This window comes from Acinonyx jubatus, chromosome C2 (assembly GCF_027475565.1).
Source record: "Acinonyx jubatus isolate Ajub_Pintada_27869175 chromosome C2, VMU_Ajub_asm_v1.0, whole genome shotgun sequence".
Lineage (NCBI taxonomy): Eukaryota > Metazoa > Chordata > Mammalia > Carnivora > Felidae > Acinonyx > Acinonyx jubatus.
Window position 1 is genome coordinate 155,922,259 of NC_069384.1, and position 22,676 is coordinate 155,944,934.

The following is a 22,676-nucleotide window of genomic DNA, read 5'->3' on the forward strand; positions in this document are numbered from 1 at the left end:
TTTTTTTTAGTTTATTTATTTTGAGAGAGAGTGCCCATGTTCCCGAGGGCAGTGGGGTGGATGGGGATGGTGTTGGTGAGGAGAGAGAGCAGAGGAGAGAGAGAAAATGCCAAGAATTATCAATCGCCTCTCCATACCTCGGAGCCTGACACAGAGCTTGATCTGACAAACTGTGAAATCATAACCTGAGCAGAAATCATGAATCGGACGCTTAACTGAGCCACCCAGGCACTCCTCTTTTTTTAAACATGCAGTTCCAGTTTTATTAATAAATGATAATAGCAAGCACTCTGAATTTCCCATGTTACCTGCTAAGAAGGCAACTATGCAGATACTGCAAAATGAATATCAGGAAGAACTCATTTGTATGTGCCCAGGAAAAACAATTGTATATAAAGACGCTTTAAGAAAACCTGAATGTTGGGGCACCTGGGTGGCTCAGTCAGTTAAACATCTGATTTTGGCTTAGGTCATGATCTCATGGTTCCTGGGTTGGAGCCCCACGTCAGTCTCTGTGCTCATGGCTCAGAGCCTGGAGCTACTTCAGATTCTGTCTCCCTCTCTCTCTGCCCCTCCCCGTCCCTCCCTCTCTTTCTCTCTCTCTCTCTCTCTCTCTCTCTCTCAAAAATAAACATTAAGAAAAAAAATTTTTTTTAAAAAGAAAACCTGAATGTTATTATATTGTATTAAGGTTGTTAAAGGTTATTGTAACTTCAATAATTATTTTTTCTTATTATGCTATTGAACTTTATCAGTAGTTATTGACTTTCCCAAGCATCACCAAGTGATCCAGATAGTAATAAGTATTTTGGGCAGAAATAATTACACAAAAGTAAAGCCCAAAGTAATTTTTATTAAGGCAGTTTCAGCTAAGGTGTATAGATTTTGACCTATGAAATTTTGAAATTGGGAAAAAAGAATGAATGAATGATCCCTAAAATTAATGGGGGAAATTTGTAATGGTTAAGTGTTGTATAGAAAATAGATTAAGGAATTGACATTAAGAAGTTACTTTGTCAAAGGAAATTAATCTGTACTTTTTAGTAGAATGTTCATAATCATAAACTGGAATAAAAAAACTATCCTTAGGATTAACATGTTGGTGGGGTTAAAATGACATTCTTGTGTGTGTCAGAATAGTCTACATCCACCCCCAATTACACAGTTTCTCATACATGACTAGGCCAGGCCTGAAGACCCCCCGAGAGCATGGCTCCCTCAGAGTTCATATTGAGACCATGATATATGAGGTAACTTTGACATATTTCGTGTGGTTAGCACATTGAGTTAGCTCCCGGTCTAGTGCCTAATATGCCTCGTTGATTTCAAATGTTGTGTGGGTATTAACTTCTGCTTTAATTTACTTTCATCAAATATTTCTGATGTGGAAATGTACCTTTCAAGAAAATAAATTTATACTACTTGATTTTTAAATATAGAAAATTTGCCTAATTTAGGAAAGATAAATATCTTAAAATCAGCACATGACTTTTATGTTTTGTTTGTTTGTTTTAGTAAACATGTTTATGGAGTACTACAGAAAGTTTCCTCCAGGTGTACACTTTGATTTACAAGTGCTAAATGACCTTCTAAATTCTTTACTCAAACATTGTTTATTGAAAGAAGTATTTCAGGTAGTGAACCTCAGCATAATGGTTAAAATGCTGGTAAGTAACCTAAAAATATATACTTTCTAACTCATATGTGAACTTCTCTGTTATGTTTCTTGTTTGTATAATTTAGCAGTTAAATTTCTGTGTTGTCGAATACTTCCTAGAGAACACTTGTGTTTTTCAGCATAAACGAATTTGAGAAACTTAAGGTGTACAGAAAGAAGACATGAAAATGAGTGTAATTTTTTTTGTTTTATCCAGCCTGCTCTGAAAATATTACTAAAAATATTTGAGCATGTGGCAACTATGAAATTAAGGAATGCTGTACCTGCTTTAATTGATATATTTTGTAAGGTATGCTTTATTTTATCTCTTTTATTCTCTGATAGTGACTAACCAAGAAAATAATTCTTTCCACTAACACTCTTAAAGCACCTTTTATCCACATTATTGATGCCAAAGAATTCTGTTTTTCAGAAATGTTCTTTTTCTCTTGAAATAGGATTTATAAACAGACTCCAGTGACTGATAGGCCTTCCCCTTAAATAAATCATTCTAAGCACTCCAGGTGACTTCTTTTTAAGTTGTGAAGTCATCTTTATACCTTAAAAATGATTAAAGAAAACTCTCTTCATCAAAAAGATTTGAGGTCATTTATAACAAAAATAAATATGCAAGTCAATATATAAATAGAAAATCATGACCGAAAGAAAGGAAGTAGATAGGGAAAAACATGGAGGTTAGGAATTAATTTTATATTTGACACTAAACAAAAAGAAAAATAATTTTCATGGCTTCCTAAAAATATGTTAAAATTTGTACTTTTGGATGCTTACTGGTATTTAGCACTGCATGGCCATCCATTTCAGAATAGGCTAACAGCAAGAAAGCCTGCATTTTCTTTAAGGAGCAGCATTGGAACCACTCTAGCAGATGTACGGATATTTCAGTGAATGCCTCTAGTTCCACTTTACAAAACTTGACAGAATTACCTGCCTAGAAATTTTTTGAACCAGAAATTACTGATTACCACTAATAGTTGTAGAAAAGCTCGGTTTGATACTTCTCAGGAAGTTTACAATCTGGGATACGGTATAAACACCAGTGCTATGCTAAAGATGAAATGAGTACAAAACAAGATGTACGGATGATAAATTCATTGAGATAACTTGAAAAACAGAAAGAATATTCAAGTTTTGAGTTAAAGAATTATTTTCATTTTCACTTTAAATTCTTAAAGTAGGGTGTCTAATTTTGGTTCTCAAATATTGGAAGGAAATATGCTTCAGACTTTTTAAGTGAATTTTAATTCTGCTTGTCCGCTTATTTCATTTTGTCCACCAGTCTCCTAATTGTTACATACTGGTTTTTAACTTTTTCATATTTGTATAAAAATGATTCCTTTTCTTTCTTTTTTTTTTTTTTTTGTCTTCTACAGTTTGTTGAAGTTGGGATGGTGTTTGACCCAGAACACTTTAACTATATCATCAAGCTCTTATACCAACTACAGGCTTCCCAACAAGAAATAACTGCAGTTCTGGAAATGAAATCCAGGTGAGAAAAGTCATTATAATTAAGGTTAAATTTTATATTTATATATATATTTTTTCTATATATTTATATATTTAAATATATATACTTATGGACTTACAAAGGATGAAAGGAAAGCACTTACTTACCACTGTTCAAACACCTGGGTAGTTACCCACCATAAGCCCTTCTCCCATCTCTTGGCTCTGTCCTGGTCACACCGTCATTAGTCGGGCTGCCTCTAGACAGCCCTTCTGACCAGCCTCACCAAATCTTTGTCAGTACCTCATTCATCTCCATGCCTGCACATCAAGTGTAAAAGGAATCTCTTATCCTTTGTTTCAGAACTTACTTAATTACACTTACTGCACTGTCTTTTATGTATATAAATTGTGTTAATTCTTTATTTTCTTTCACTTCTTTTCATGTTAGCTATAATAAAATACTTTAATCCCCTTCTTCATCTGTCTCTCACTTGTTCAGTTTCTCTATGTGGCTCATAGGACTCCCAAGACTTTTTTATTTGGAAACCTATGATAATTATGAGCAGTATCATAATATACCTGTATTGAGAAAAAGGGAAGCCTTGACTTTTACAGAAATTTTAAGTAAACCATTATATACATAGAGAAAGTATTACATATTGTGTTTAAAAGAACCGTGACTTTTGAATGAAATCATAGTTGATAGAATACAAATGGTATTAACCACCAAAGTCCTTGAGAATGCCTAGAAAGTTCCTTCATACAGCTTCCACAGCTGTTGTCATCTCCTTTCTCATTATTTTCTAATACAGAGCTTTTGACTTCCTTGGTTCATAGTGTCCGTAGGCCAAAAGAAGTACATTAATAGTCACATTTATTACGTAGTTAGATGCAAACAAGTTAATAGTAGTAATTTTATGATATCTGGCAGAAGGTTCTTAAAAATTTTAAATAACCTGTGAGGCTCCTATGCATTTGCTATAGTGCCCTGGATATCATGGTACACAGATAGGGAATTGCAGTGATTCTACTAAGTAATAGGACGTCCCTTGAAGCACCAGCATTGAAGATACATTTGACTTCTTCAAGTTCTGGGAGTTGTTTCATTTCTTTAACTAATGATAATTGCAATTTATGTTGTCTATAAAAATTATAATACTCTTCAGGCTACATAAAGTGTTGGGACTACTTAGGAAATAAATTTTTGTGAGAAGAATGTCTAGCATAGAGTTCTGGGATTAAATCCATTTATAATAACTAGAGTACATCGATGTTTTCTTCAGAACATTAAGTCATTCCTCTTCTGATCCACATGCTAACAAGTTGGCTTTTTGGACAGTGGCAGCTATGACAGAGAGCTGAAATGGCTAGCAGATGTTAGTCTTCTGCCAGATTGAGTAGCATCTGGCACAAGGGAAGTGTGCGTGTCCATGTTCAAAAGGAGCAGTAGTACCCTGGTACCCAGAACAGCTATACAACTCAACCCTTCAGGCACTGATTGGGAAAAGAATCTCTTGATATAGGAAGACTCCAGAACAAACCAGCCTTAGTTTTCAAATTTTCAAATTGACACAATCCCACAAATATTTTTGTAGTTTATTTTACAACCCCTAATTTTGAAAATTGTATCCTTAAATACTCTACTACTTCGTATGCTCCCACTTCAAAAGAATTATCTAGTATTTTTAAGAGGAATTAACATTGGTGACCTATTTGATGAAGGACAGACTAGGAAAATAACTTGGTAGTTAAAAGGTACAGTTTATGGTTGGGGATGTGGATGCAGCCTCAATGCAGAAGGAAAAAAAATTAATATTATTTTATATTTGTATTTTCCTGACACCTGTTGAAATAATTACCCTTTTCTGGCCTAGGGAAATGAGTTTCAGTAGACACTTATACTTTGATTTTATTATAGTTTTTAATTAGGTAGTTTATAGTTCATTTGGAAGGTTTTCACTTTCAGTAGATAAGGCTGCTAGAAAAAAATTCTAACATTTACTTTCAGGATATCAGTGAGAATGTAGGTGTGTCTATAATCTAGGACATTTAACATACATTTAATGAGTAAATTTTTTTATTTTGAAATAATTTTAGACTTCTAGAAATGTTGCAAAAATTAGTATAGAGACTTCCCATGAACCCTTCATCTAGCTTCCCTTCATGTTAATATCCTACATAGTAATGGTGCAGTTATCAAAACCAGGAAATCACTACTGTAAAACCCAATTAACTACACGTCTCAGTGCATCCTCATAGGAGGTACGTGGTGCCAATACATTTTAGATAAGTTAACCTTGATAACTTAGTAAAAACAGTGTTAACTGCCAGGTTTCTACATGTAAAGATACTCTTTGCCCCTTTGTAATTAATATTTGGGGGAAGAGACTTTAACATTATACATTATCTGGTTCCTCCTCAAACCTTTACACATTAATTTTAGGATTCATCAGGGGATCTTTCCTGGAGGTTACTACTGTGGTATTTGCCCCATGGTGATTTTGTATTTTCCCTATTTCTTCTACATTTTTTTAATTGGAATTTTGAGTAAAGGAGAGTTGCCCCTTCTTCATTTATTTCTTCATTTATTTATATCAGTATGAGCTCATGTATATTTATTTTATTTTAGGGGTTATATATGATCTAATACTATTATTATTTTGTTGCTCAAATTATTCCAGATTTGACTTTTGGGAAGTGCTTCAGGGTAGTTCCTGTATCCTTCCATCACATTCTGTTCATTTTTCTACCATTTTCTTATTTTTTGGAGCCATAAAGTTGCTTTAAGTGTCATCTTCTGTTTTTCCTCCTGCAACATTGGCAACAACCAAGGAGCTTCTCCAAGGAGCTTTGGTTCCTTTTATGGGAGAGTGGTATTCAAAGACCAAGATCTGATCATTGCTACAGGAGCATAACTGCAGCCAGGCCTTCTGAGTGGACAGGGCTAGGAAATATATGCATGTAAATGTGTATACAAAATATGTAAATAAAAATACACATAGGAAATATATGTGTGCCTATATATATATAGACATATACGTATATACACAAAAAACATATTTTTCTCTTTGTATGTATATTTAAAAAACATGAGTTCGTACTGACAGCTTGATTCTAATCCAACACCACAGGTTTATTTTAGCCTTCCCTTTTTCTTATTTATAAATTCTTTCTGACAATGAGAAACCTGACTTTCATTATGAATAATATGTTTAGTCATTTATCCATCCTATCCACATAAAGTGGTGTCAGAACTGCTAACCCATACCCCTGTGAAAAAAAAATTTATTTAGAGTATGGTATTAGTATAAAGTTATTTTTTTTCTTTAGTCTTATAGTATTCAGCCAAAAAAATTATTTCCTCAGTTACTTAGGTTAGTTCTTTTTTTTCCTCACTCCTTTCAGTGTGGTTATTCATTTGTAGAACATTGAGGTTATTCATTACTGTTTGTTTTATATTTTGAGTTCTTCCAAATCCTGGTTTTAATTATTTAAGGAGGTATATGAAACATTACTGTTTGTTCTAAGAGTCAAAGCTGTACTAAAATGTATGCAATGAAAAGTGTTGGTTCTCCTTACCCCTAATGCCCTATTTCCATTCCTTCTTTTTACCTGTTTTCCGCCTACTCAGGGTAGCCAGTATTTTAGTTTCTGGTTTGTCCTTCTTATAATGTGTAGATATATATATATATTTTGTTATGTTTAATTCTTTCTTACATAAATTGTATCATACAATAAATGCTCTCTTCAACTTTGCTTTTTTCACTAAAACAGTATATCCTGGAAATCAATTTAAATTAGTATAGGGAAATTTGTCATCCTTTTTTAGAACTGCACCGTACTTCATTGTGTGGATATTCATACAGTGCTGCAGTGAATAACCCTGAATATATGTATTTTTGTATTGTTGGAGGTATATTTTTATGGTGTATTTCTAGAATTGGGATTGCTTGGTCAAAAGATAAGTGCACTACTGTACAAAGTACTCAAAAAGGTATGGATAACCAAAATGAAATTCTAAGAATATCCAAGTAACCCCAAAGGAAGATAAAGGGAAACAGAACATATAATAAAATGGCAGACTTAAGCTTTTTAGCTTATCAATACTCACTTTAAATGTAAATGTTCTTTTTTTTGAGAGAGAGAAAACGTACATGTATTTGTGCATGTGCACACATGAGCAGGGAAGGGGAGCGTGGGAGAGAATGAAAGAAGGGGCATGTGGGAGAGAGTGAGAGAATCTCAAGCAGGCTCCTTGCTCAGCACCGAGCCCAGTGTCAGGCTTGATCCCACAACCCTGGGATCAGGACCTGAGCTGAAATCAAGAGTCAGATGCTCAGCCGACTGAACCACCCAGCTGCCCCTAAATGTAAATATTCTAATTATAACAATTAAATGACAGCAGTTCGCAGAGTAGATATAAAAGCACGATCCAACTATATACTATCTATAAGAAATTCACTTCCAATATGAAGATATAGGTAGGTTGAAAGTTAAAGCATGGAAAACGATATACCATACAAATGGTAATTTTAAAGAAAGAATGTGAATGGCTGTATTGATTACGGGTAAGATACACTTCAGAGCAAAGAAAATTACCAGAGACAAAGAAGAACACTGCGTAATAACAAAATCGTCAGTACACCAAGAATGCTTAGCAATCTGAAATGTGTATGCAGCAGACAACAGAGCTTCAAAATATGTGAAACAAAACTGATAGAGCTGAATGGATAAAATAGACAAATCTGTAATTTTAGTTGGAGACTCTATAATACCAAATTACCAAAGAAGATAGTAAGGAAGGAACAAAGGAACTACAAAATAGCCAGAAAACAATTTAACAAAATGCCAGTAGTGAGTCTTGCCTATCAATTATTACTTGAAATGTGACTGGATTAAATTCTCCAAATGAAAGGCAGTGTCTAAATGGATTAAAAACAAGATCCAGCTATATGCCACCTTCTAGAGACTTACTTCAGCTATAAAGATACATATACGCTGAAAGTGAAGGGATGAAAAAAAAGCTGTTCCATGCACATGGAAACCAAGAGGGCAGGATATACTTTTTCTGAGAAATACTAGACTTTTAAGTAGGAAGAGACAAAGTCATTATATAAGGAAAGGAGTCAGTTCATCAAAGGGTATAACAATTGTATAAGGCACCTGGGTGGCTCAGTCAGTTGAGTGTCCGACTCTTGATTTTGGCTCAGGTCATGATCCTGGGATCATGGGATTAAGCCCCGAATCAGGCTCAGCACTGAGTGTGGAGCCTACTTAACATTCTTTCTCTCTCCCTCTGCCCCTCTCCCTGGCTTGTGCGCCCTCTCTCTCTCTCTCCCAAAATAAAAAGATAGATAGGGAATATAACAATTGTAAATATATATATACCCAACATCAGAGCAGCCTAATATCTAAAGCAAATATTAACAGATCTAATGGGAGAAGTAGACACCAGTATAATAAAAGTAGAGGATGTCAGTACTTATTTCAACAATGGGTATATCATCCAGCAGAAAATCAGTAAAGAAACATGTGATGTGAACTACACTTTAGACTAAATGGACCTAACAGATATATACAAAACAATTCCATCCAACAGGAGCAGAACATTCTTCTGAAGCACATTCAGACCATTCTCAGGATAGATCATATGTTAGTTCACAAAACAAGTAAACAAAATTTAAGAGGATTGAGTCAAGTATCTTTCCTGATTACAATGATACGAAACTAGAAGTCAATAACAGGAAAAAAACTGGAAAACCCACAGATATGTGGAAATTAAACAGATACTCCTAAACAACCAGTTAATCAAGGACTAAATCAAAAGGGAAGTAAAAAAAACCTTAAACAAATGAGAATGGAAATGCAACATACCAAAATCTATGGGATACAGCAAAAGCAGTTCTAACAGAGACCTTTATAGTGATAAATGCCTACACTAAGAAAAAAGAAGGATCTGAAACCTAACTGAATATGTACCTCAAGGAAGTAGAAAAAGAAGAACAAACTAACGTCAGGGTTAATGGAAGGAAATAAAGATCAGAGCAGAAATAAGTAGAAACTAGAAAAGCAATAGAAAAACAATACCAAGGGTTTGTTTTCAAAAAGATAAAATTGACAAACCTTTAGCTACACTAAGAAAAAAGGAGAGATGGAGCAAATAAATCAGAAATGAAAGAGGAGACATAACTGGCAGCACAGAAGTACAAAGGCTATTAAAAGACTAAGAACGGTTACACACCAACTGATTGGACAATCTAGAAGAATTGGATAAATTCCTAGAAACCTACAACTTGCCAAGTCTGAAACATGAAGAAATAGAAAAATTGAACAGACAGTTTTGAGTAAGGAGATTAAAAATCTTTCCATAAAGAAAAACTTAGGACTAGATGGCTTCACTGATGAATTTTACCAGTTAAGGAAGAGTTAATACCAATCCTGCTCAAACTCTTCCAAGAAATTGAAGATGAGGGGACACTTCCAAACTCATTTACAAGTCCAGTATTACCCTGATACCAAAGTCAGACAAAGGTACCACAAAAACTGAAAATCACAGGACATTTTTCTTGATGAACATAGATACAAAATCCTCAACAAAATATTACCAAACCAAATTCAACTGCGCATCATACATGAAGATAAAGTGGGATTTGTCCCTGGGATACAGTAATGGTTCAACATGTGTAAATCAATAAATATGATATGTCCCATTAATAGAATGAAGGATGGATATCAAATGATTCTCTCAGTAGATGCAGATAAAGCATTTGACCAAATTTAACATCCTTTTGTGATAAAAACTCTCAACAAATCATGTATAGGGAAAATGGTACCTCAGTATAACAAAGGCCATATATGACAAGGCCGCAGCTAACATACTTCACAGTAAAAAGCTGAAAGATTTTTCTCTAAGATCAGGAACAAAGAAAAGATGTCTACTGTAACCACTTATGTTCAGCACAGTGTGGAAGCCCTAGGTGGAGTAATTAGGCAAGAAAAAGAAATCAGGGGTGCCTGGGTGGCTCAGTTAGTTAAGTGTCTGACTTGAGCTCAGGTCGTGATCTCATGGTTCACAAGTTCAAGCCCCATGTCAGGCTCTGTTCTGACAGCTCAGAGCCTGGAACCTGCTTCAGAATCTGTGCCTTCCTCTCTCTCTCTGCCCCTCCCCCACTCACACTCTGTCTCTCTCAAAAGTAAATAAACATTAAAAAAAAATTTTGATGGGATCTCATCAAAATAAAAAGCTTCTGCACAGTGAAGGAAACAGTCACCAAAACTAAAAGGCAACTGACAGAATGGGAGAAGATATTTCCAAATGACATATCAGGTAAAGGGCTAGTATCCAAAATCTATAAAGAATTTAATCAAACTCAACACCCCCCCCCCCAAAAAAAATCCAGTGAAGAAATGGGCAAAAGACTTGAACAGACACTTCTCCAAAGAAGACATCCAGATGCCCAACCGACACGTGAGAAAATGCTCAACATCACTCATCATCAGGGAAATACAAATCAAAACCACAATGAGATACCACCTCACACCTGTCAGAATGGCTAACGTTAACAACTCAGGCAACAACAGATGTTGGCGAGGATGCGGAGAAAGAGGATCTCTTTTGCATTGTAGGTGGCAATGCAAGCTGGTGCAGCCACTCTGGAAAACAGTATGGAGGCTCCTCAAAAAACTAAACATAGAACTCCCTATGACCCAGCAATTGAACTACTAGGCATTTATCCACGGGATATAGGTGTGCTGTTTCGAAGGGACACATGCACCCCCATGTTTATAGCAGCACTATCAACAATAGTCAAAGTATGGAAAGAACCCAAATGTCCATCGATGGATGAATGGATAAAGAAGATGTGGTATATATATACAATGGAGTGTTACTCGGCAATCAAAAAGAATGAAATCTTGCCATTTGCAACTACGTGGATGGAACTGGAGGGTATTATGCTAAGTGATTTTAGTCAGAGAAAGACAAACATAAGGGAAGGGAAACAAAAATAATATAAAAACAGGGAGGGGGACAAAACAGAAGAGACTCATAAATATGGAGAACAAACTGAGGGTTACTAGAGGGGTTGTGGGAGGGGGGATGGGCTAAATGGGTGAGGGGCACTAAGGAATCTACTACTGAGATCATTGTTGCTAACAATCATATGCTAACTAATTTGGATGTAAATTTTAAAAAATAAAAATAAAATTTTTAAAAATTTTTTAAAGAAAAATAAAAGACATTCAAATTAGAAAGAAAGAATTAGAATTGTCTCTGTTTGCAGATTACATGATCCTACATACAGAAAACCTTAAAGATGCCACCAAAAATCGTTAGAACTAATTAAGTAAAGTTGCAGGATGTCATATCCACATACAAAAATCAGTTGCGTATTGAAAAAGTATTTGACGACAAAATGCAACATCCATTCATGATAAAAACCCTCAACAAAATAGGGTTAGAGGGAACATACCTCACCATAATAAGGGCCATATATGAAAAACCCACAACTAATATCATCCTCAATGGGGGAATACTGAGAGTTTTCCTTTTGCAGTCAGGAACAAGACAGGAATGTCCATTCTGACCACTGTTATTTAACATAGTATTGGAAGTCCTAGCCACAGCAATTAGACAGCAAATTGGCAAGGAAGAGGTAAAACTTCCACTATTATATGCAGATGACATGATACTCTATACAGAAAACCCAAAAGACTCTACCCAAAAAATTGCTAGAACTAATACATGAATTCAGCAGTCTTAGAATATAAATTCGTTGTACAGAAATCCATTGCATTTCTATATACTGACAATAAAGCAGCAGAAAAAGAAATAAAGGGATGGATCCCATTTACAATTGCACCAAAAACCATAAGATACCTAGAAATAAACCTAACCAAAGAGGTTAAATTTCTGTACTCCGAAACCTATAGAACACTAATGAAAGAAATTGAGGAGGGCACAAGAAATGGAAAGATGTTATTTTGATGGTATCTTCTCAGAGCTAGAACAAACAATCCTAAAATTTGTATGGAACCACAAAATATCCCAAGCAGTCAAACCAACCTGGAAAAAACAAAGCAAAGCTGGAGGCATCACAATTCTGGACTTCAAGTTATAGTACAAAGCTGTAGTGATCAAAACAGTATGGTACTGGCACAAAAATAAACACATGGAGCAGAATACAAAAGTCAGAAATGAACCCACAACTATGTGGTCAGTTTTCAACAATCCAATTGGGAAAAAACAGTCTCTTTTACAAATAGTATTGGGAAAACTAGACAGCAACATGCAAAAGAATGAAACTGGACCTCTTTCTTACACCATACACAAAAATAAATTCAAATGGATCAAAGACCTAAATGTGAGACATTAAAATCCTAGTAACCTCTTTGACCTTGGCCATAGCAACTTCTTACTAGATACATCTCCTGAGGCAAGGGAAACAAAAGCAAAAATAAACTATTGGGAATTCATCAAAATAAACTTCTACACAGCAAGGGAAACAATCAACAAAACTAAAAGGCATCCTACAGAATGGGAGAGGATATTTGCAAATGGCATATCTGATAAAGGGTTAGTATCTAAAATAAATGAAGAACTTATAAAACTGAATATCCAAAAAATGAATAATCCAGTTAACAAATGGGCAAAAGACATAATTAGACATTTTTCCAAAGAAGACGTATAGATGGCCAACAGACACATGAAAATATGTTCATCGTCACCATCTAGGAAATGCAAAGCAAAACTGCAATGAGATGTCACCTCACACCTGTCAGAATGGCTGAAATCAACACACACAAAAAAAACAAAACACACGTTTTGTGTGTTTAAACATATTCACATATTAAAATATGTTCATTATCACTTACCATCCAGGAAATGCAAAGCAAAACTACCAATTCTCACACCCGACAGAATGACTAAAATCAATAACCCAAAAACAACAGGTGTTGGCAAGAATGTCAGGAAAGGGGAACCCTCTTGCACTGTTGGTAGGAATGCAAACTGGTGCATCCACTCTGGAAAACAGTATGAAGTTTCCTCGAAAAGTTAAAAATAGAACTACCCTACGATCCAGCAGTTGCACCACTAATATTTACCAAAAAGAATGTAAAAATACTAATTCAAAGGGATACATGCACCCTGATGTTTATAGCAGCATTATCTACGATTGCCAAGTTATGGAAGCAGCTCAAATGTCCATCAACTGATGAGTGGATAAAGAAGTTGTGGTGTGTGTAAAACCTTGGCTTGTGAGGAACTTGTTCTGTGAGTGTTCCACAAGATGAGCAAACATTTCTAACAAATTTTAACTTGATAAATGAGTGATGTCTTGCAATATGAGTAGTATGCAATGCTGAATGTCACATGATCACAACTTAGCCATTGGTTCCTCTCTGTCTCGCTGCAGATTGTGTGTGATCATCTCTCATACTCGGATGCTCGGTCTCAGGCCACAGTGTTTGGCAGAAATCAGTGATTTTTCAGAACGCTGGAAGGTGCCCACAGCTGGTACTACTAGTGTGTTTTTTGTCACTTCAAAGCACCTATGGACAGTCATTTGCTTTTGCATACAAGAGTATGCTTAGGAATGCTTTGCTTCATTCTGGGTCAGGCTGCCTGCAGATATAGACCCTTTCCTCTGCTGTCTTACTGCCTGTTACATTAAATACAGTATATGATAAGAGTTTATTAATACTGTACTGTAGTCAGCATGTGTGAGCATATACAATGGCCCCCATGCAGAAGAAGGTTGAAAAGAAAGGCAGTAAGATAATTACAATGGAAGTAAAAAAGGAGAAGTACAGATGAGGTATGCAGATGGCCAAAATTGCAAGATTTTATAAGAAGTCTATGTCTGTATCTCGTTTGCAGAGGAGGAGGAGATAAAGGTATCCCTCATTTCAGATGAGATTAGGGAAATGGGTAAAATGTGAGAAACAGTGCAAGATTTTGGAGAAAAGCACCACCTGATGAAGGCTTTAGCAGTGCAAGCGATGAATCTGTTTAACGACAATGCAATGTCACATTTCCGCAGAATCCTCAAAAGGAGGCGAAAGCAAGTGTGCTTGGAAAGGTTCCTTGTTAAAGTTGCATGAAAAGAAAAAGATTCCACAGAACTAATAGATGGCAGCAATTCCGTTAGAAAGTCATTCTATACAATAACCCTCCTCTCTCTTGTCTCCCTCACACCAGCCACAAAAGTTTACAAAGGGAAGTACAGATTAATTTGTTTATTTTTCTTTATATTTTGTATTTTCTTTTTAATTTTATATTATAGTACAGTATTGTAATCATTTTTATATGAATATTTTTGGGTTGTGGAATGAATCTGAGCTTCCATTATTTCTTGTGGGGAAATTGACTTTCATATACAAGTGCTTTGCATTACAAGCATGTTTCTGGAACAAATTATGCTCGCAAACCAAGATTTTACTGCATGGGTGTGTGTATGCATGCAATGGAATATTATTCAGCCATAAAAAAGAATGAAATCTCACCATTGCAACAATGTGGATGGAACTAGAGAGTATAATCCTAAGTGAAATAAGTCAGAGAAAGACAAATACCATATGATTTCACTCATATGTGGAATTTAAGAAACAAAACAAATGACTGTAGGGAAAAGAAGAGAGTGGCAAACCAAGAAACAGACACTTCGTATAGAGAACAAACTAATGGCTACCAGAGGGGAGATAGGCAGGGGGATGGGTTAAATAGGTATGGTGATTAAGGAGGGAATTTGTGATAAGCACCCAGTGTTGTGCAGAAGTGTTGTATCACTAAATTATACACCTGAAACTAACATTATACTGTGTGTTAACTAACCGGAATTTAAATAAAAACTTAAAAATTTAAAAATTAAAACACAAAGTTGCATCTCTATATACTAATAGTGAAGTATCAGAAAAATCAAGAAAACAATCCCCTTCACAATAACCTCTTAACAAATAAATTTACTGAGGAGGTGAAAGATTTATACATTGAAAACCATGGAACTGATAAAAGTAATCAAAACAAAAAAATAAAAAGATATTCTGTGTTCATGGATCGGAAGAATTAATACTGTGAAAATGTCCATGCTACCCAAAACTACCTATAGGTTCAATTCAATTCCGATCAAAATTCTAATAACATTTTTTTTACAGAAATAGAAAAAACAATTTTAAAATTCATACGGAGCTACAACATACCCTGAATGGCTAAAGCAATCTTGAGCAAAAAGAACAAAGTAGGGTATGGTGTATATATACAGAATATGTATTATTCAGCCTTTAAAAAGAAGGATATCCTACCATCTGTGACAACACGGATTAACATGGAGTACATTATGCTAAGTGAAATAAGGCAGTCACAGACAGATCTGCATGATCTCACTTGTATGTGGAATCTGAAGAAGTCTGGGAGCAGATGAGATGTTGGTCAAAGGGTACAAACTTGTAGCTATAAAATTAGTAAGTTCTGGAGACCTATTTTACAACATAATGACTATGGTTAATCATAACGTATTGTGTACTTGGAATTTGCTGAGAGTAGATCTCGTGTTCTCACCCCCCCCCCACATACACACACACACTAGATGAGGTGATAGATACATTAACTATCTCAATGGTGACAATTATTTCACAATGTATATACATTTAGTAAAACATGTTGTATATCTTATATACAATTTTTATTTGTCAACATGCCTTGGTTTAACTGGGGGAAAAGTGTCAATAACAATGCTAGCTAGCAAGGGTTTAGGAAAAGTGTCTCTTATATGTTTTGGTGGGAATGTAAAATTATATAGCCATTATGGAAAATAGTTGAGCAGTTTCCTTAAAAACTGAACATATAAAAATCAAGTATAGCATTGAACTATTGGGCATTTATTGTAATGAAATGAAAACTTGTACTCAAAAATTTGTGTACAAACATTCATAGCAGCTTTAATTGTAATAGCCAAAACCTAGGGGGAAAACAGATGTTCTTCAACAAGTGAATGAACAGTTCAGTTGTGGTACATCCATATCAAGGAATACTACTTAGCAATAGAAATCAACAAACTATTGAAACATGAAACAAATTGTTCTCAAAGATATCATACTGAATTTAAAAAGCCAATCTCAAAGGCCACATGCTACGTGGTTCCACTTATATAACATTCTCAAAATGACAAAGCTGTAGATTTGGAGAACCAAGTATGGTTGACAGGGGATGGGGATAGGGGTTGGGGGGGTGAGTATAAATGGATAACATGAGGAAGTTCCTTTGTGGTGATGGAACAGTTCTATATCTGTATTGTGGTGATGGTAACATGAATCTATATATGGGATAAAACTACATAGAACTACACACCCACAGATGAATGCATGTAAAAAGTGGTGAAAACTAAATAATATCTGTAGCCTAATTAACAGTATTGTAACAATGTCAGTTTCCTAGTTTTTATGTTGTTCTACAATTATGTAAGAAATCATCATTGGAAGAAGCTGGATGAAGAGTACCAGGACTAGGTACTATTTTGAAAATTTCTGTGAGTCTATAATTATTTCAGTATAAGTTTTTTAAGGGTAAGTACATATATTAGATACAGCCCAGAGGGCTCTACCAATTTGTATACATGGTATGTATATATACATTATGTTTGTATAGATATGTTGTATTCACGGTGTATATGTTTGTATATGTGGTGTGTGTATATACGTATTTTGGTATATGTGCATATATGTACCTGTGGTGTGTGTGTGTATACATATATATACACACACACATACATATCCATATATCCATATATCCAGAAACTTCAGAGACTATTCAGCACAGCTTTGCTAACATAGTGTGTCATACTTTTTTATCTTTTCTAGTCTATCAGGTAACAAATGGTATTTCAGTATTCTGATTTGCTTTTCTTTTACCATAAATGAGTTTAAAACTTTTCTTTTCATGTATTTGAGGGCTGTTTTTATACTTTTTGTTGTGAATTGTCTGCTCATGTCCATTTTTCTATTGGATTCTGGTTCTTTGTTCCTTAATATTTTTTTCTAGTTTGTCAGTTGTCTTTTGAATTTGTTTATGGTTTTTACCATGCAAAAACTTTTATTTTTATTCAACCTACATTATCAATCTTTTTTTTATTGCCTCAGTTTTGAGTCATAGTTATTTTTTATTGCATCTGAATTTTGAGTCATAATTTACCTAAACCAAGGTTTTAGAGAAATTCACCCATGTTTCCTTATTTATATGGTTTCATTTCTATAGTTAGGTTCTTGATCTATTTGGAGTTTATTCTTATGTGTGGTGTAAGATACAGATCTAATTTTTTTTTCCATTGGTTGTCCCAGTTTTCCCAGCACCATTTATTTAATTTGAGTGATTTGAAATGCTAACTTTATCAAATACTAAATCTCATATGTGTTTGGGTCTGTGTCTGGACTTTGTATTCTATTCCACTGGACTATTTGTTTATTTGTGCACCAGTTCCACAGTATTTTAATTATAGAGGCTTTAGTAATATGTTTTAACATTTTGTGGGGATAATCCCCTGTGAAGTTTTTCTTTTCCATGTCTCTCTTGCTCTTCTTGCATGTATGTTTTATTGCCTGTAAGTAGTTTGTCTTACCTAACTGCTTTGGCTCCTACCTCTAGTACAGTATTGAATAATAATGGATAGGGCCACCTGGGTGGCTCAGTCGGTTAAGTGTCCGACTTCAGTTCAGGTCATGATCTCATGGTTCATGAGTTCGAGCCCCGCTTCGGGGCTCTGACATCTCAGAGCCTGGAGCCTGCTTCAGATTCTGTGTCTCCCTCTCTCTCTTTCCCCTCCCCTGCTACCACTCTGTCTCTCTCTCAAAAATGAATAAACATTAAAAAAAATTTTAAATGAATAATAATGAGTAATAATGGATATGGTGGACATCTTTTTATTGTTCCTGATCATAGTGGAAATATCTCTAGAATTTTCTCATTAAATACAATAGTAGCTTTAGGACTAAGATATATGTATTTAATCACTCTAAGAAAGTGTCTCTCAGTCCCTATATTCATAAGTGAATTGATGTTGAATTTTATCAGTCTTTTTTAATATCTATGGAAATAATCATGATTTTTTCCCTTAGATTTATTAATATGGTATATGATATTGATGGATTTTCTAATACTGAAGTTGCCTTACATTTGCAAAATAAATACCACTCTGTCATGGTGTATCATTTTCTTAAGATGGTCTTGGATTCTGTTTGTCAATATTTTTAATTTTGTGGTAAAATACACATAATATTTACCATCTTAACCATTTTTAAGTGTACATTTCAGCAGTGTTAAATACATTCACATTTTTGTGCAGCCATCACAACCATCATCTGCGTAACTCTATTCAATTTTGTAAAACTGATTTGCTTGTTAATATTTTATCTAGCTTTTTTCATCACCGTTATAAGTGATATTGTCCTGTACTTTTCTTTCTTCCGCCTTTATCTAGTTTAAGTATCAATGTTATTTATACTTGATTCATGAAAGGAATTAGGAATTCCAGTAAAAAATTTTTTTTAATCTTTATTTATTTTTGAGAGAGAGACAGAGTGTGAGCACAGGAGGAGCAGAGAGAGAGGGAGACATAGAATCCGAAGCAGGCTCCAGGCCCTGAGCTGTCAGCACAGAGCCGGATGCGGGGCTCGAACTCACAAACCATGAGATCATGACCTGAGCCGAAGCTGGATGCTCAACCGACTGAGCCACCCAGGCGCCCCAAGGAATTCTATTTTGATGCTTATAGAGCATTATAAGTTAATTTATAGAGCATTGGGACTAATTATCAAAACTAACCCCATAATTTGATGTACAGTAATGGCACCCTCTTCTTCCTTTTTTCTTCTTTTTCTCTTTCCAGTTGCCAAAGGATGTTTCTTCTTCATTTTTGTCGTTTTTTTCTTTCCCAGAAGCTTTGCATTTTATAAATTGTGTTCTTTTTTTTTTTTTCAAAAAAATTTTAAGTTTATTTATTTATTTATTTTGAGAGAGAGCACAAGCAGGGTATGGGCAGAGAGAGTAAGAGAGAATTCCAAGCAGGTTCCACACTGTCAGCACAGAGCCCAGTGCAGCTCAGACTCACAAACTGTGAGGTCACAAACCTGAGCAGAGATCAAGAGTCTAACACCTTAACTGACTGAGCCACCCAGGCATCCCTAGATTGTGTTCTTCAAATCATACAAACTTTTAAGTTCCTTCTGCGTGATTTGGGTTATAATCTACCCAGTTTTTGTTTTGTTCTATGGGTTTTTTAAAAATCATTTTCAAATTTAGTATGGACTTAGTCTGTTGTATTTTTTTAATCAGTGTTAGGTTCCATCTGTTCAGTTTTCCCCCACAGGGTTTTTGGTTTTTGTTTTTTGGTTTTTTTGTTTGGTTGGTTGGTTGGGGTTTTTTTGCATTGTTTTTGTTCTGGTCTGTTTCTGCTCATCACAAATCCTTGTGGATCAGCAAGGATGAAGTGGGAGCAGGAGAGAACAAGTGCTGGTTTTAATGTTTTTCTTCTCTTTTTATTCACAATTATTTTGAAGCTTTGGCATTTTCTGTCTTAGTTACTTTACAGGCTGAAGGTATGGTTTCATGTAGAATTTCCTTTTTCATTCCTGTTGCCTATGGTTTGGGGAAGAAATAATGTGAGGTGGGTATCAATGCATTTGCCATTTTCTTCAGCTCTAAAGAATTTTTATAGATACTGCATTCCTTTTTTTCCACTCTCTGAGGTATATACTTTGGAACAAGTGAATTAGGGACAATAGTGACTTTGGGGGGTGTGAACATAATTAATGCTTTTCTATTGTTAAAGGTTACGGATGAGGCAATTTAAACAGAACTGGAAATGTGATTTAGATTCAGCCTTGAATGAAATACAGGTATGACATTTACTTTTTTAAATAAATAGCTGTGATCTCTGAAAACCAGTAATAACAAAGGACCTTGAATAGTAAAAGTTTTAGGAAAAGTTTTTAAAATGTGACTGTTATACAAAGAAAGTGCTCAAGAAAAAAGTTTAATTTTTTTAATACTTTGAAATACAAATGTAACTTCTAGAGTTATGGACTATTCTAAAAATAATTCTGGAAATAATTGGCTCATTTCCAAAGTTAACTTCTATCAAGGTATAATAATCTAAGGCTTAATTAGCCTTTAATTCTTATCACTTGACAGACTCAGTGCATAAGAAAGTTGGCTTTCTTGTCACAGTCCATGGATGGCTGCGATATGTGAGATGATAGTGGAAAGCCAAGGCCAGTGTGCCTTTTCCAGGCATTTGGAGGATAAGAAATGGAGAACTTTCAGGACGATTTTACTGTTTGGTTTAAGATGATTTTTATATTCATGTAGTAATTGTTGGTCTAGTCTTAATTAGTATTTATATCCTTGAAACAATCTGTTGGTATGGAAAACTATTTCTTTGTTTATAATAGAAAATAATGAGAAGATGTTAAGTTTACTGAAATTTACTTTGTATTCCCTATCATAGAAGAAATGTAATTCCCAAAATGATATTTGGGCCCCAAATCATAAATGGGGCCAAATAATAGTAAAATGCAATCTGTAAAAGTAGCAAAATAATGTATTTCTCTGGAGACAGCTCAAATCGTATTGCTGATTATCTCTTTTCCATAAGATCTATCCTACTGTCTAGTTCAGGTTTGAGGGTGACATCCTTAAGTACATTAGGAACAAGACCATTAAAACAAATGGACATTGCCATCTGGAACTTATAGAGACTGTGCTATAGTCAGAAACACAAATTGTATGATAGAAAGTTTTTTAATGGTATAACACTGCTGGTAAGTTTATAAGACCTATGGAGATTGTCTTATTAATTTCTGTATATCTAATGTCAGCATGTGCCTATTCCATAATATGTTTGCATAATGACAGCTTTCTTTCTCTTTTTTTGTTTTGTTTTGTTTCTAATAATTCTGATAGCATTGTAAAGAAAAAGGTGACTGGACCAAATTGGGAAATTTATACATTAACATAAAAATGAGCTGTGGAAACTTTGCAGATTTCCAGAGATTTTGTGCTTGTATTGCTGAAACACTAACACAAAACTGTAAAGAAGAGAGACCAGGCGTTCCATTTTGTGAATTTGCTGAAACAGGTAAAATGTCACTATTTGGGTCTGAGTATTATGTGTGTTAGCGTGGTGCAGTGTTCTTAACAGGAATGTAAAGCTCTTAATATTTTCCACGTTGGGGATAAGTTAATATTGCAGATTTCAGATTTCTCTTTATAAATATTTCCATCTTTTTGTTATTAAGTTAGATTATAATGATATAAGGTCAAGAATTGGTGTTTTAAAATTTTTTTTTTCAACGTTTTTTTATTTATTTTTGGGACAGAGAGAGACAGAGCATGAACGGGGGAGGGGCAGAGAGAGAGGGAGACACAGAATCGGAAACAGGCTCCAGGCTCTGAGCCATCAGCCCAGAGCCTGACGCGGGGCTCGAACTCACGGACCACGAGATCGTAACCTGGCTGAAGTCGGACGCTTAACCGACTGCGCCACCCAGGCGCCCCAAGAATTGGTGTTTTAATATCTCATGCTTCATGTTTTATTTTTCTTTTCATTCAGATGGGTAAAACTATTTCTAGCAAATTATACTGGAGCACCTGAATTTTTGAATCATTTAAGTTGTTACTATCTTCACTACAAGTCAACAAAATTCATGTTTTTGAGACTTTTTTGAGCTCTTCGCTGCTATTTATATATTTTTAAAATGTTTATTTGTTTATTTTGAGAGAGAGAGAGAGTGAACATAAGCAGAAAGAGAATCCCAAGCAGGCTCCCCACCATCAGCGCCGAACCTGACACAGGACTCAATCCCACAAACCGTGAGATCATGGCCTGAGCTGAAATCAAGAGTCAGACACTCAACTGACTGAGCCACCCAGGTGCCCCTTCACTGCTGTATATTCTTTATCAGGGGTCAGCACATGTTTTCTGCAAAGGGCCAGGTAGTAAATGTTTTAGGCTTTACACATTCACATTTAATCTGTGTTACATAGTTTTCTTTTCCTTTCAAGCAACCCTTTAAAAATAGGGAAACATGGGAGGCTCCTGGGTGGCTCAGTCGGTTGAGTGTCCAACTTCAGCTCAGGTCAAGATCTCACAGTTCGTGAGTTTGAACCTTGTGTTGGGCTCTGTGCTGACAGCTCAGGGCCTGGAGCCTGCTTTGGATTCTGTGTCTCCCTCTCTCTCTGCTCCTCCCCTGCTCACACTCTGTCTCTCTCTCAAAAATAAATAAATATTAAAAAAAATTTTTTTTTTAAATAGGGAAACATGGGGCACCCAGGTGGCTCTGTCAGTTACTTAAGCATCCGACTTCAGCTCAGGTCATGATCTCATGGTTCGTTGGGTTCGAGCCCTGCATCAGGCTCTGTGCTGACAGCTCAGAGCCTGGAGCCTGCTTCTGATTCTGTGTGTGTGTCTCTCTCTCCCAAAAATAAATAAAAACATTAAAAAAATTCTTTTTAATAGGGAAACCATTTTTAGCTCTCAGGCTATACAAAAACAGACCACAC

General features: G+C 35.2%; 1 protein-coding gene across 10 annotated transcripts in view; it reads left to right on the forward strand.

The window, feature by feature from the left end:
* Window positions 1–22,676, forward strand: part of TOPAZ1 (testis and ovary specific TOPAZ 1) — a 101,393-nt gene that overhangs the window by 47,086 nt on the left and 31,631 nt on the right. For all 10 annotated transcript variants that reach the window (XR_008298119.1, XM_053221800.1, XM_053221795.1 and 7 more), the window contains 5 exons: window positions 1,516–1,667; window positions 1,875–1,967; window positions 3,052–3,167; window positions 19,945–20,011; window positions 21,078–21,252. Coding sequence is in view for 9 of the 10 variants with exons in the window: in XM_053221800.1 (XP_053077775.1) it covers window positions 1,516–1,667; window positions 1,875–1,967; window positions 3,052–3,167; window positions 19,945–20,011; window positions 21,078–21,252 (603 nt within the window). In the remaining variant the exon portion in view is untranslated. The remainder of the gene's footprint in view (window positions 1–1,515; window positions 1,668–1,874; window positions 1,968–3,051; window positions 3,168–19,944; window positions 20,012–21,077; window positions 21,253–22,676) is intronic.